We start from the raw sequence: 15268 nt of genomic DNA, 5'->3' as shown, positions 1-15268 counted from the left end.
CTTATATTCCCACCTAGTTTTGTGTCATCAGCAAATTTGGAAATATTTCATTTGGTCCCCACATCCAAATCATTGATGTAGGTTTTGAACAGCTGTGGCCCAAGCACTGATCCTTGCAGTACCCCACCAGTAACAGCCTGCCATCCTGAGAATGGCCTGTTTATTCCTACTCTCTGTTTTCTGTCTGTTAACCAATTCTCAATCCATTGCACTATATTACCCCCAATCCCATGTGCTTTAATTTTGCTTACTAACCTCCTGTGTGAGACCTTATCAAAAGCTTTCTGAAAATCCAAATGCACATATCTACTTTATCTATGCTACAAGTAACATCCTCAAAAAACTCCAACAGGTTTGTCAAACATGATTTCCCTTTCAGAAATCCATGTTGACTCTGTCCAATCATATCATTATTTTCAAAGGGATGGATGTTAAAGCCCCTCCGCTGTTGGGAACATTGGTGGGGGGGCAATGAAGATCGGTGCAGCGGAGGCCCACCACTGACCCCGACGGCGACAGGCCCCGTGCCGATCTCGGTGACAGTGAGGCCTCGTGTCAGCCGCCCCGCCACTTGGCGACGGGAACCCCATTTAAATATGTAAACTAGTTTACATACCTGATTTAATGAGGATCCCGTCGCCTGCTCAATCGCCGCATTGATCTTCATTCGGGCAGCCGACAATGCCGCACCTTCGAATCCCTGTTCGGGAAAACGTGGCACGACACCTGTGGAGAGGGGAGAGGAGGATTCTTATCTCTGTGTGGGGGTGGGGAGCGGGGTTAAAATGCTGCGGATTAGTCGGGGGGGGGGTGATGGGAAGGGGTAAAGGGCAAAGATGCCGCACTTTGTGGGGTGGGGGCTAAGGTTAAATTTTAATTATCTGTATTCTGGGAGGGAAAAGGGCAGGAATGTTGCGATTTGCCATTGGGAGTTGGGAGAGGGCATGATACATTTATTTTATTTAGATTTAGGAAATTAAACTTACCTGTTCCTTTAAACTTTAAATGTGCATTGAGGGCTGTAAGCCCTTTAAAAATGGTGCCGGTGCCTGCACATTGGTGCCGGACGCTGTAGCTAGCTTGTGGCAGCTCGCCCGCCCCTTCACATCATCGCAGGGGGTGGGTGCTGTGGCCATACTAATGAGCTGTTGTGTTTGAAATCGTGGCGGCTCTGTGACAGGGTGCAGGCGGGCCAAATTTATATTAAATAGTGGGGTTACATTTGCTACTTTCCAGTCAGTAGGAATCTCAACAGAATGTATAAAATGTTGAAGGATAACCACCAATGCATCAACTATCTCTATAGCTGCCTCCTTCAACACTCTGGGATGCAGCTCATCTGGTCCAGGGGATTTATCAACAGAATCACAGAGAATCACAGAATTGTTACAGTGCAGAAGGAGGCCATTCGGCCCATTGTGTCTGCACCAGCTCTCCGAAAGAACAATTCACTCAGTTCCATTCCCCCACCTTCTGCCCGTAACCCTGCACATTCTTCCTTTTCAGATAAGTCTAATTCCCTTTTGAATGCTTCAGTTGAACCTGCCTCCACCACAATCTCAGGCAGTGCATTCCAGACCTTAACCACTCGTTGTGTGAAAAAGCTTTTCCTCATGTTGCTTTTGCTTCTCTTAACAAATACTTTAAATCTGTGCCCTCTCGTTCGCGATCCCCTCACAAGTGGGAACAGTTTCTCTCTATCTACTGTGTCCAGACCCCTCATGATTTAGAATACCTCTATTAAATCACCTCTCAGTCTTCTCCAAGGAAAACAGCCCTAACTTAGAGTCATAGAGTTATACAGCACAGAAACAGGCCCTTTGACCCATCATGTCTATGCCGGCCATCAAGCACCTATCTATGTTCCAGATTCCAACCACCCTCTGGGTGAAAATGTTTTTCCTCAACTCCCCTCTAAACCTCCTGCCCCTTACCTTAAATCTATGCCCCCTGGTTATTGACCCCTCTGCGAAGGGAAAAAGTTTCTTCCTCTCTATCCTATCAATGCCCCTCAGAATTTTGTATACCTCAATCAGGTCCCCCCTCAGCCTTCTCTGCTCCAAGGAAAACAACCCTAGCCGATCCAGTCTCTCTTCATAGCTGAAATGCTCCAGCCCAGGCAACATCCTGGTGAATCTCCTCTGCACCCTCTGCAGTGCAATCACATTGTTCCTATAGTGCAGTGACCAGAACTGTACACAGTGGGCCTAACTAGCATTTTATACAGCTCCATGATAACCTCCCTGCTCTTATATTCTATGCCTTGGCTAATAAATGCAAGTATCTCATATGCCTTCCTAACCAACTCATCTACTTGTGCTGCTGTCTTCAGTGATCTATGGACAAGTACACCAAGGTCCTTCTGTACTTCCTAGGGTCCTACCATCCATTGTATATTCCCTTGCCTTGTTAGTCCTCCCAAAATGCATCACCTCAGACTTCTCAGGATTAAATTCTATTTGCCACAGTTCCGCCCATCTTACCAGCCCATTTATATTGTCCTGTAATTTAAGGCTTTCCTCCTCACTATTTATGACACCACCAATTTTCATATCAACTTCTCCAATCTATCTTCACAACTGGAGTTCTTCATCTCTGGAACCATTCTCATGAATTTTTTCTGTACTCTCTCCAATGCCCTCATGTCTTCCCTAAAGTGCGGTGCCCAGAACTGGAGGCAATACTCCAGCGAAGACTGCACTTGTGTCTTATACAAGTTCAACATAACTTCCTTACTCTTGTACTCTACGCCCCTATTAATAAAGCCCCGGATACTGTATGTTTTATTAACCACTCTCTCAACCTACCCTGCCACCTTCAATGACTTATGCACATATACATCCAGGTCCCTCTGCCCCTGCACCCCCTTTAGAAGTGTACCCTTTATTTTATATTGTCTCCATGTTCTTCCTACCAAAATAAATCACTTCACATTTCTCTGCATTGAACTTCATCTGCCACCTGTCTGCCCATTCCACCAACTTGTCTATGTCCTTTTGGAATTCTACACTATCCTCCTCACAGTTCACAATGCTTCCAAGTTTTGTATCATCTGCAAACTTTGAAATTGTGCCCTGTACACCAAAGTCTAGGTTATTAACATATATCAGGAAAAGCAAAGGCCCCAACACTGACTCCTGGGGAACTCCACTACAAACGTTCCTCCAGCCCGAAAAACATCCATTTACCACTCCTGTTTGAATCCTGTCACTCAGCAATTCCATATTGATGTTGCTACTGTCCCTTTTCTTCCATGAGCTACAAGTTTGCTCACATGTCTGTTGTGCGGCACTGTATCAAATGTCTTTTGAAAATCCATGTACACCACACCAACAGCATTGCTCTCATCAACCTTCTCTGTTACCTCCTCAAAAAACTCCAGCAAGTTAGTTAAACATGATTTTCCCTTAAGAAATCCATGTTGACTTTCCTTTATTAACCCGCATTTGTCCATGTGACTATTAATTTTGTCCTGAATTATTCTTTCTAGAAGTTTCCCCACCACCGAAGTTAAACTGACTGGCCTGTAGTTGCTTGGATTATCTTTGCACCCTTTTTTGAACATGGGTGTAACATTTGCAATTCCCCAGTCTTCTGGCACCACCCCTGAGTCTAAGGAAGACTGAAAAATCATGGCCTGTGCCTCCACAATTTCCACCCACACTTCCCTCAGTATCCTTGGTTTCATCTCATCCATTCCTGGTGTTTTATCCACTTTAAGTACAGACAGCCTGTCTAATACATCCTCTTTATCAATGTTAAACCCTTCTAGTGTCTGAATTATCTCCTCTTTCACCATTGCCTGAGTTTCATCTTCTTCCTTGGTAAAGACAGATGCAAAGTATTCATTTAATACCTCAGCTACGCCCTCTGCCTCCATGTGTAAATCCCCTTTATTGTCCCTAATCGGGCCCACTCCTCCTTTTAGTATTTATCTATAGAAAACTTTGGGATTTCCTTTAATGCTAGCTGCCAGTTTCTTTTCATGCTCTCTTTGCTTCTCTTATTTGTTTTTTCACTTCCCCTCTGGACCTTCTATATTCAGCCTGGTTCTCAATAGTATTTTCTACCTGGCATCTGTCATAAACACACTTTTTCTTCTTTATTTTAATCTCTACCTCTTTTGTCATCCAGGGAGCTCTGGATTTGTTTGTCCTACTTTACCCCTTCGAGGGTTCATACCTTGACTGTGCCCAAATGATCTCTTCTTTGAAGGTAGCCCATTGTTCAGCGACCGGTTTTCCTGCCAACTTTTGACTCCAATTTATTTGCCCCAGCTCCATTCTTACCCCATTGAAGTTGGCTTTCCCCCAGTTAATTACTCTTACTCTGTTTGTTCTTTGTCCTTTTCCATAGTCAGCTTAAACCTTATGATACAATGATCACTCTCCTCTAAATGCTTTCCTACTGATACTTGATCCACTTGGCCCATCTCATTCCTAAGAACCAGGTCTAGCAGTGCCTCCTTTCTCATTGGACTAGCAACATACTGCTGCAGAAAATTTTCCTGAACACACTCTAGGAACTCTTGCCCCTCACTGCCCTTTACACTACTACTGTCCCAGTCTATGTTTGGATAATTAAAGTCCCCCTTTATAACTACCCAATAATTTTTGCCCCTCTCTGCAACTTCCTTGCAAGTTTGTTCCTCCACATTCTTGCCATAGTTGGTGGCCTATAGACAACACTGAGTAACCTTTTTTGTTCCTTAGCTCTAGCCAAATTGATTCTGTCCTCGACCCCTCTGGCACATCCTTTTTCTCCAGCACTGTAATGCTCTCCTTAATCAATACTGCCAACTCTCCCCCGTTTTTCCCTTTCCTATCTTTCCTGAACACCTTGTATCCAGGAATAACTTTCAGTCCAGTTAATGTTTCAAGTACTACCTCTTTATTAATACTAATTTCTTTCAGTTCCTCAATGTTGGAAGGTTAGAAAATATCAATTGCAGGATTATGATTAATTGTCTTTGGTTGCTTATTTTCTGCCCAACTTCCTAGTCATTTTTTTTAATGTTCATTCATGGGATGTGGGCGTTGCTGGTCAGGCCAGCATTTATTGTCCATCCCTAATTGCCCTTGAGAAGGTGATGGTGAGCTGCCTTCTTGAACCGCTGCAGTCCATTTGGGGTAGGTATACCCACAGTGCTGTTAGGAAGGGAGTTCCAGGATTTTGACCCAGTGACAGTGAAGGAATGGCGATATAGTTCCAAGTCAGGATGGTGTGTGACTTGGAGGGGAACTTGCAGGTGGTGGTGTTCCCATGCATTTGTTGCCCTTGTCCTTCTAGTTGATAGAGGTCGTGGGTTTGGAAGGTGCTGTCTAAGGAGCCTTGGTGCATTGCTGCAGTGTATCTTATAGATGGTACACACTGCTGCCACTGTGCGTCGGTGGTGGAGGGAGTGAATGTTTGTAGATGGGGTGCCAATCAAGCGGGCTGCTTTGTCTTGGATGGCGTCAAGCTTCTTGAGTGTTGTTGGAGCTACACCCATCCAGGCAAGTAGAGAGTATTCCATCACACTCCTGACTTGTGCCTTGTAGATGGTGGACAGGCTTTGGGGAGTCAGGAGGTGAGTTACTCGCCTCAGGATTCCTAGCCTCTGACCTGCTCTTGTAGCCACGGTATTTATATGGCTACTCCAGTTCAATTTCTGGTCAATGGTAACCTCTAGGATGTTGATAGTGGGGGATTCAGTGATGGTAATGCTGTTGAATGTCAAGGGGAGATGGTTAGATTCTCTCTTGTTGGAGTTGGTCATTGCCTGGCACTTGTGTGGCGCGAATGTTACTTGCCACTTATCAGCCCAAGCCTGGATATTGTCCAGGTCTTGCTGCATTTCTACATGGACTGCTTCAGTATCTGAGGAGTCACGAATGGTGCTGAACATTGTGCAATCATCAGCGAACATGCTGTGTGATATCAAGATAATGTGTTAAAACATTTTTACAGAATAAATATTAATTTGTTTATTGAATGGTAACTCGTCCCTCTGTTCCACAGAGAGCACTGCACTGATCCTTCATGTTATTTACCCTGTTATAAAAGTCCTGGTCTGTAAATCTTGGTTTACACCTTTAGAGCCCTCCCTCCATTTCACACAGAAATTGTCAACTCTATGGGGTGAATTTTGTGGAGCTGGCAGGGGTTCCGACGCCAGGCCAAAAAGGTAAGGGGAATGCCGCCTCGGCCCTTTGGAGCACTCCCACCCCCACCCCCCACCCCCGCCGGCGCAATTTGACGGCACTCGGGCACGTAACTGCCTGGCGCCTGGGTCCCTGTCCCTTTAAGGCCAATCGGAAGGCCAGCAGCTCATTAGTATCAGCAGTGCCACCAGGAGCAGTGACCACTCCAGACCTGGGACCAGACCCAGCACTGGAGCCTCAGATTCAAGGTAAGTATGGCGTGGTCGCCGGCCTACTGCAGTGTTCCAATGAAGCTCAACATAAGCTCAAAGAACAGCACCTCATCTTTCAGTTAGGCACTTTACAGCCTTCTGGACTCAACACTGAGTTTAACAATTTCAGACAGTAATCTCTGCCCCCATTTTGTTTCCTTTCCTTTGCATGTTCCAGCACATCTGCTCTAGACACATCTTTTCTTTGTTTCTTTTCTTGCCCTATTAGCACTTCCATTTGCCCTGCACCTCTCTCTCCTGTCTTTCACCCTATCACAGAGGTTCCCTTTTGTTCTTTGTTCCACCCTCCCCCAGATCACCTGCTAAACACCTATTATAATTCTAACTTTTATCAGTTCTGATGAAAGGTCACAGATCTGAAACGTTAACTGTGCTTTTCTCTCCACAAATGCTGCCAGACCTGTCTCCAGCATTTTCTGTCTTTATTTAAAGTATCCATAGTATTTTGCTCCTCTAATGAGCACTTGCTTCCCATGTTCCAACCAGTTTCTTATCCATTTCCAGGGTTTACTCTGAATACCCAAGCTTTTTGAAAGTTGAGGTACACCACATCATGGGGCTTGCACAGTCCATTTGGGTTGCCAAGGTTCTGAATCCATGCTGACTGCTGTTAACTAGGTTCATGTTAACTAGATCCTGAAGTTTACTCCTGATGATCGATTCCATTATTTGACGTGGAATGGAAATAAGACTAATGGATCTAGAGTTACCCGTGTCTGTCTTGTCAACCTTTTAAATATGTGTGCAACATTAATCTGTTTCCAATCTACTAGTAATCCCCAGTATTCAATGACTTCCTCATAATGATGAACAACGTGTCACAAATCTCTTTCCAAGTCTTTTTCAGCACTAATAACATCTATTGCTGGGGATTTATTTGTTTTGAGCCTTTTTATACTTACTCTCTTCTGACTTTTAATAGATCGCTCATGTTTCCTTCATTCCAGAAGCTGCCTCCCGAAGCTTGGGCTGGGATTTTCTGGGTCCTTTGAGAATGACATTGGAGGAGGGAATGCTGGCAAAATGGCGGGGGATGGCGTCGGGTTGTGTGTCTGATGCCTTCCTGCCGCCATACCATTTTGCCAGCGGTGGGGAAGGTAGCAGATGGCCTGCCCGCCTGCCTGGAGCCCTTTTGAGACCTTTAATTGCCTTTGCCCGCCTCTGCTGGCATTTTACTTGTGGCAGCAGGGCACTTCGTCACATGGGGAGACTATCAGGGAAACGCTGGTGGCCTCCCAGGGGGCTCCCAGCAGGCTCCGGGGTAGGGGGCCACCCTACTTGGGCACACTTTGGCCCACAAAGGAGACCTCTAGCAGCGATGGTGCCCCCCCCCTCGCTGTTGCATCAGTGCCACCTGCCCTCAGCAACTGCCATTTTTCCCCACCCCCATCACTTCCGGGGCCAGCCTGACTGGCCCTGGTGTCCCCAGACCCCACTCACCTGGTTGTGAGGGCGTATGTCCATCACTGCATCCTCTTCCTCCAGTTGCAGCCTCAGCAGTGGTCACTGCTCCTAATAGCGCTACTGAGCTGAGCTGCTGGCCCTATGGAAACATAGAAAATATGAGCAGGAGTAGGCCATTCAGCCTTTCAGGCCTGCTCCGCCATTCAAAAAAGATCATGGCTGATCATCTAATTCAGTACCCTGTTCCTGCTTTCTCCACATATCTCTTGATCCCTTTGGCATTAAGAAATATACCTATCTCCTGTTTGAATATATTTAGTGACTTGGCCTCCACTGCCTTCTGCGGTCGAGAATTCCACAGGTTCACCACCCTCTGAGTGAAGAAATTTCTCCTCATCTCGGTTCTAAATGGCATACCCTGTATCCTGAGACTATGACCCTTGGTTCTGGACTCCCCAGCCATAAGGAACATCCTCCCTGCATCTAGCCTGTCTAGTCCTGTTAGAATTTTATAGGGTTCTATGAGATCCCCTCTCATTTTTCTAAACTCTAGTGATTACAGGCCTATCGACCCAATCTCTCCTCATACGTCAATCCTGCCATCCCAGGAATCAGCCTAGTAAATCTTCCTTGCACTCCCTCCATGGCAAGAACATCCTTCCTCAGATAAGGAGACCAAAACTGCACACAATACTCCAGATGTGGTCTCACCAAGGCCCTGTATAACTGCAGCAAGACATCCTTGCTCCTGTACTCAAATTCTCTTGCAATGAAGGCCAACATACCATTCACCTTCCTAACTGCTTGCTACACCTGAATGCTTGCTTTCAGTGACTGATGTGCAAGGACACCCAGGTCTCGTTGCACCTCCCTCCTTTCCCAATCTATCACCATTCAGATAATAATCTGCCTTTCTGTTTTTACAACCAAAGTGGATACCCTCACATTTATCCACATTATACTGCATCTGCCATGCATTTGCCAACTCACCCAACATATCCAAATCACATTGAAGCCTCTTTGCATCCTCCTCATAGCTCACATTCCCCCCCAGCTTTGTGTCATCTGCAAACTTGGAAATGTTACATTTAGTTCCCGCTCCCAAGTTATTTATATATATTGTGAATAACTGAGGCCCAAGCACTGATACCTGCGGCACCACACTAGTCACTGCCTGCCACCTGGAAAAAGACCCGTTTATTCCTACTTTCTGTTTCCTGTCTGTCAACCAATTCTCAATCCATGCCAGTATATTACCCCCAATCCCATGTGCTTTAATTTTGCACACTAACCTCTTATGTGGGACCTTATCAAAAGCCTTCTGAAAATCCGAATACACCACATCCATTGGTTCTCCCTTATCCATTCTACTAGTTACATCCTCAAAAAACTCCAGTAGATTTGTTAAGCAAGATTTCCCTTTCATAAACCCATGCTGACTTTGTGCAATCCCATTTATGCTTTCCAGGTGTTCTGCTATCACATCCTTTATAATAGACTCTAACATTTTCCCTACTACTGATGTAAGGCTAACTGGTCTGTAATTCCCTGTTTTTTCTCTCCCTCCTTTTTTAAATTGTGGTGTTACATTTGCCACCCTCCAATTTGAAGGAACTGCTCCAGAGTCGATAGAATTTTGGAAGATGACCACCAATGCATCCATTATTTCCTGGCCCACTTCCTTTAGTATTCTGGGATGTAGATTATCAAGCCCTGTGAATTTGTCAGCCTTTAATCCCATTAATTTCCCTAGCACTATTTTTCTACCAATACTGATTTCCTTCAGATCCTTGGTTCCCTAACATTTCTGGGAGGTTATTTGTGTCCTCCTTTGTGAAGACAGAACCAAAGTATGTGTTTAATTGTTCTGCCATTTCTTTGTTCCCCATTATAATTTCCTCTGTTTCTGACTGTAAGGGACCTCCATTTGTCATCACTGATCTTTTTCTCTTCACATATTTATAGAAGTTTTTACAGTCAGTTTTTATGTTCCCCGCAAGTTTACTCTCATACTGTATTTTCCCCCGCTTAATCAACCTCTTTGTCCTCCTTTGCCAAATTCTAAACTGTTCCCAATCCTCAGACTTGCTGCTTTTTCTGGCAATTTTATATGCCTCCTCTTTGGATCTAATACTATCCCTAATTTCTTTTGTAAGCCACAGTTGAGCCACCATTCCAGTTCTATTTTTGCGCCAAACAGGAATGAATAATTGTTGTAATTCATGCACACGTTCTTTAAATATTATCCATTGCCTATCCACCATCAACCCTTTTAGTAAATTTCCCCAATCTACCATAGCCAACTCGCGCCTCATACCTTCGTAGTTTCCTTTATTTAGATTCAGGACCCTAGTTTCGGATTCAACTACTTCACTCTCCATCTTAATGAGGAATTCTATCATGTTATTGGTGCTCCTCCCCAAGGGACCCCGCATAACAAGATTGTTAATTAATCCTTTCTCATTGCACAATACCCAGTCTAGGATAGCTTGTTCTCTATGATTGGGCCAGCAGCTCTTGAGGGTAAGCCATTGTCCTTAATCGGATGACTGGCCTGGCAGCAGCCAATTAAGAGGCTGTCACCTGTAAAATACAGCCCAGGCTCCCGCTGCCTGCTGAAGCAGGGTGACCACCCCCCATTCCTTCCAGCCCTGGTGGCTGAAGCCCTGCCACCTCTGCAAAATCCCAGCCTTGGTTTTTGCTCTCATGCTAAAAAGGAAGTAGTGCTTTAGGGCTATTTAAGTAATGTTGAGAGTTCTGGCCTTTGGGTGATTTGCTTGATTCTCTTTCTGAGTTTAATGGGTTTTGTTTCCATTGACTTCAAACCCAGGTTAGTTCCTCATCCCTGGATATATTATCCAGAGGAATTAATTACAACTCTTACTATAGGGTGGCTTAAAACCTTTTCAATGACCTCTTTGTAAAACTGAACATTTACTGACAAAATGGCAATTATTGGCACCACTAAACAGCCTGCTCCAAAAGTTCTTATGAGCAGTGCAGAAAACACAAACAGAACATGGGTGGTTGTTGTTGGATAATGTCATTTAAGAATGTAGTTAACTTGTATGTATAAATATATTACTTGTTTTTCATTGTATTACATAGCTTATCGGCAAACTGAGAAGACGGAGGTGCCATTATGGACTTCTCTTGATGGACAAATTGAAGAAGAACCAGGTACCTTACAGACAAGCATGTTTTACTAATAGGCAACCAAATAGGGATTCCTTTCATTGTTAAGTTGGTTTTCTTGTGGTTGCCTTTATTTTCCTCCTCTTTTAGGTATTCTGGCATACTATTTTCCAACTGAGCAGGCAATAATGTGCATGGCCAGTAGGAAGTGTGCAAGAGTAGTTTGGGTTCAGATTATCCTCTCCCCCTCTGGGGAAGTGCCTTGCTCCCATTCAGCCCTCTCCCTGACAGCCAGGCCCCGGGTTTCTGCTTCTCACCATATGAGAAGTTGTAAGCGCAGACCTGCTTGATATCACTGAGAATTGCATTGCAATAGTAAACCATTCAGGCTCAGTGGTGGAGTCCTGTGCGAAGAATGAAGGGAAAGAGTATAGTCCCCATCACATACACTGTTCACATTTATCCTGGACAGCCACATATATCAAGCAAATGGCGCTAGCCATTCACCATTACCATAACAACAACAACTTTAACATAATAAAACGGCCAAAGTTGCTTCACAGAAGCATTATAAAGCAAGATTTGACACCAAGCTACATGAGGAGATATTAGGGCAGATGGCCAAAAGCTTAGTTTTAAGGAGCATCTTAAAGGAGGAAAGCAAGGTAGAGAGGTGGAGAGGTTTAGGGAAGGAATTCCAGATCTTAGGGCCTAGGCAGCTGAACACATGGCCACCAACAGTGGTGCAATTGAAATCAGGGGTGCTCAAGAGGCCAGAATTAGAGGAATGCAGATATCTGAAGGTTGTGGGACTGGAGGATATTACAGAGATAGGAAAGGGCAAGGTCATGGAGGGACTTGAAAACAAGGATGAAAATTTTATAAATCAAGGCATTGTTTGACCAGACACAAATGTAGGTCAGCAAGCACAGGGGTGATGGGTGAATGGGACTTAGCACGAATAAGGACACAGGCAGCAGAGTTTTGGATGACATCAAGTTTACGAAGGGTGGATTATGGGAGACCAGCAGGGAGTGCATTGTAATAGTCAGGTTGAGAGATAAGAAAGGTATGGATGAGCATTTAAGCAGCAGATGAGCTTTGGTGGAGTTAGGCGATGTTACAGAGGTGGAAATAGGCAGTCTTAGTGATGACCATAGCCTTTAGTTACAAAGGCGCCACTTATAACATATTAAGAGCACTATTTCAGTCAGTTCACTTAGTATCCCGTACTTAACATTTAAAAGGCTCTACTGATTTCAGGCAATGTCAGGTCTTCAAATAGTTTCAAATCAACGTTCGGACCTTGTTAAATGCGATTGCATCAGTGATGCAATGGCGGTGGTTGTTAAAAGAGATCCCTTTTTTAAATTAAATTGTTCTTTTTGGTTTTACCATGCAACATATAGAACAGGAAAATCACATGAACACCAACATGCCCACTATAAGCATTCGGAACTCTACTGCTTTCTTATCTAAAATGAGCAGGATGTAGGTACTCCGTGAAATCTCTTTTTATGTCACTTTTCTTAAAATCTGTTACAAGATGGGTCTAAATGAACCTCTGGCATGAAGGGTCAAATTTAATGCTCCTGTGCTTCAAATTGCCATGGCTGGGAGAAAATTTCTTAAAGCTGCTCCTGCTCTGCCAGCATTACTTGGCTGGAAGTGAAGCAGAAGTTCTGCTTTCCAAGGAATGCCATGGAGCAGGAGCAGCTCTGAGGTATTTTTCAGCCTTTTTTCCTGTGGTTTGATGTTTCCTCCTGTATGAGGCTTAGTGACAGATGTAAGTTTCTGTGGCTTAGTGTGTTTCATTGCTTTTAATTAGGACCATGCCCATGCAGCCTGGTGTCTCTGTGCATGGTTGCATGGAGAACAGATGACATGATTGTGAAAACTGTACTGAAAGACATGTATCACAGACAAATGGTGGTGTGATAAAAAAAAATTAGGATAATGCCCTTTTAATTTGAAGCTGAGCCATAAACATCAGCAAGGGTCCCAAGGTTATTCTGTGGACTGGGTTAAATAAGCTGGTCGTAGCTGAGGTGCAGATAGAATTGTTGCAATTCACCTGAGTGCCCCTGAGTTACGGAAGTCAATATCAGCCAGGGTTCCTGCTTTTCTCTCATTTTCAGTGAGTTCTGCTGGAAAGGTGCATATGTGAATTTCAAGTGAGGACAGGATTGGGCTCAATTGTGATGCATCCATAGTGGAATAGCCTGCTGACTCTCCAGAACCAGCCCAGTTTCTCTCAATGCATCTTCAATACGTTTTCATTTGAACAGATCATTAACTCCCAGTGTTCCCTCCGACTAGTAGTCATATAAATGTCTGAGAGAGGCAAAGAAGTAGATTTTAAATAAGATTCTAGGCTAATTCTGGGAAAAAAAATTCTGTGGCCATGAGATACATTCCCAATGTCCCACCTAATTTTTGTACACAATGATATTAACCACAGCAAGGAACTCATCCAGTTCTGTTTTGGAGTGTTGCAGTAAATTCACACTCACTACTCAAGCCTGTAACTTGTTCCATGTGTCGACAATGCGCTGTGTTTCTTAAAACCCCCTGACATCTAACCAAGTCCAACACTTGCATTTCTTAAAGGAATGACCCTGTGTTTTTTAGGCCTATGCAATGTAAACATTGAAGAATTGTAGTAACACCTAACACTAAAGTGCCATTTATATGTAGGCTTTGCATCGATTCAATGGCTAGGAACTCCTCACAGCAGCTCCCTTGCTGCTAATGTTCCTGCAAATAAAGTGCGGCAGAAACCCCAATTCTCACATGAATTAGGTTTCTGCTGCACCACTGGTGAAACACCCAACACCCCCAGCTTATACACACTACTGAGTCAGCGGCACTTGAGATGGCTTGGCCATGTGAGCCGCATGGAAGATGGCAGGATCCCCAAAGGCACTTGTACAGCGAGCTCGCCACTGGTATCAGACCCACCGGCCGTCCATGTCTCTGCTTCAAAGACGTCTGCAAACGCGACATGAAGTCCTGTGACATTGATCACAAGTTGTGGGAGTCAGTTGCCAGCGTTCGCCAGAGCTGGCGGACAGCCATAAAGGCGGGGCTAAAGTGTGGCGAGTCGAAGAGACTTAGCAGTTGGCAGGAAAAAAGACAGAAGCGCAAGGGGAGAACCAACTGTGTAACAGCCCCGACAAACAAATTTTTCTGCAGCACCTGTGGAAGAGCCTGTCACTCTAGAATTAGCCTTTATAGCCACTCCAGACGCTGCTCCACACACCACTGACCACCTCCAGGCGCTTACCCATTGTCTCTCGAGATAAGGAGGCCAAAGAAGACTGGTGAAATAATGTCATTGGAATGGGAGCAACTTGAGGAATTTTCTGCTATTGGGTTTTTAGATCACATGAATGCAGTATCTGTACAGAATTAAGTCAACCAGTCTGAGTGCAGATGGATTCTGAAGTAGAGTCAGCACACCTGTGAGTAAAAGTTTAAAAGCTCCCAGGTGGTCTGTTAGATCTCGTTTTACAATGCGTCCTCCCACGTGGCGAAGGCCCCCCCTCCTTCCACCACTGATAAGTTCGCAGCTGTGGCGGGAAGAGGCCCTTAATTGGACCTTAATAGGCCACTTAAGGGTCTCAAATGGCTTCTGGGTGGGAAGGCCTATCCCACTCCCAGGAAGATTGCTGGACGATGGGGAGGTGACAGGCCTGCACCCCACTGCGCCCCCCCCCCCCCACCCCCGCTCCCGTCGCAATTCTCCATGCCGCCCCCCCACTCCGCACCTCTGACCCCGCCTCAGGAGGAGCCCATAAAATCCCAGGCTAGGCATTAGTTAAGATGCATTCTGAAAGCTTCACTTTCCATGAGTGATACGTGAATGCTCAGTGCTGCTTTCTTACACTGCTCTAAAAGCTGATATTGCTAACAACTGCAGCATTGGAAAGGGTGTTTATTACAGTAGTTTGACCAGGCTAGCTGTGTTTTCCAGTTTGGTCAGGTGTTTTTACTGGACAGTCTCCTCAGTGAGAAACAATGTTTTTTCAGCTAACACTCAAGTTTTGAGGCTGTGAAAACATTTATTACTTTATTACATGGTATTGTCTTTCAGTACCAGTCAGAACAGTGACGAAAATTTGAGAATTAAAAAGAAAACATATATAGGACTAAGATTTCATACCAACATGTTTAAAATGTGCAGAACAGCTGCACAGTTTCACTACTTATTTGCACATTGTGGAATGGCTGCCCATAGCACAAGTAAGGTCTTGCCATTTTACATGTTAAAATGTCTTTAATGGGAAAGTAGGCTGAGAAACATCTTCCAAA

The 15268-nt window shown here is 44.7% G+C and overlaps 1 protein-coding gene across 1 annotated transcript in view; it reads left to right on the top strand.

The window, feature by feature from the left end:
* Positions 1–15268, top strand: part of pde8b (phosphodiesterase 8B) — a 288620-nt gene that overhangs the window by 249566 nt on the left and 23786 nt on the right. Inside the window, exon 17 of the mRNA XM_068028806.1 lies at positions 10928–10999. Within this exon, the coding sequence (XP_067884907.1) occupies positions 10928–10999 (72 nt within the window). The remainder of the gene's footprint in view (positions 1–10927; positions 11000–15268) is intronic.

The sequence above is a fragment of the Heterodontus francisci genome, chromosome 4, assembly GCF_036365525.1.
Source record: "Heterodontus francisci isolate sHetFra1 chromosome 4, sHetFra1.hap1, whole genome shotgun sequence".
NCBI lineage: Eukaryota > Metazoa > Chordata > Chondrichthyes > Heterodontiformes > Heterodontidae > Heterodontus > Heterodontus francisci.
The sequence above is the reverse complement of the archived record's forward strand: the minus strand, read 5'-3'. Positions and strand labels throughout refer to the sequence as shown.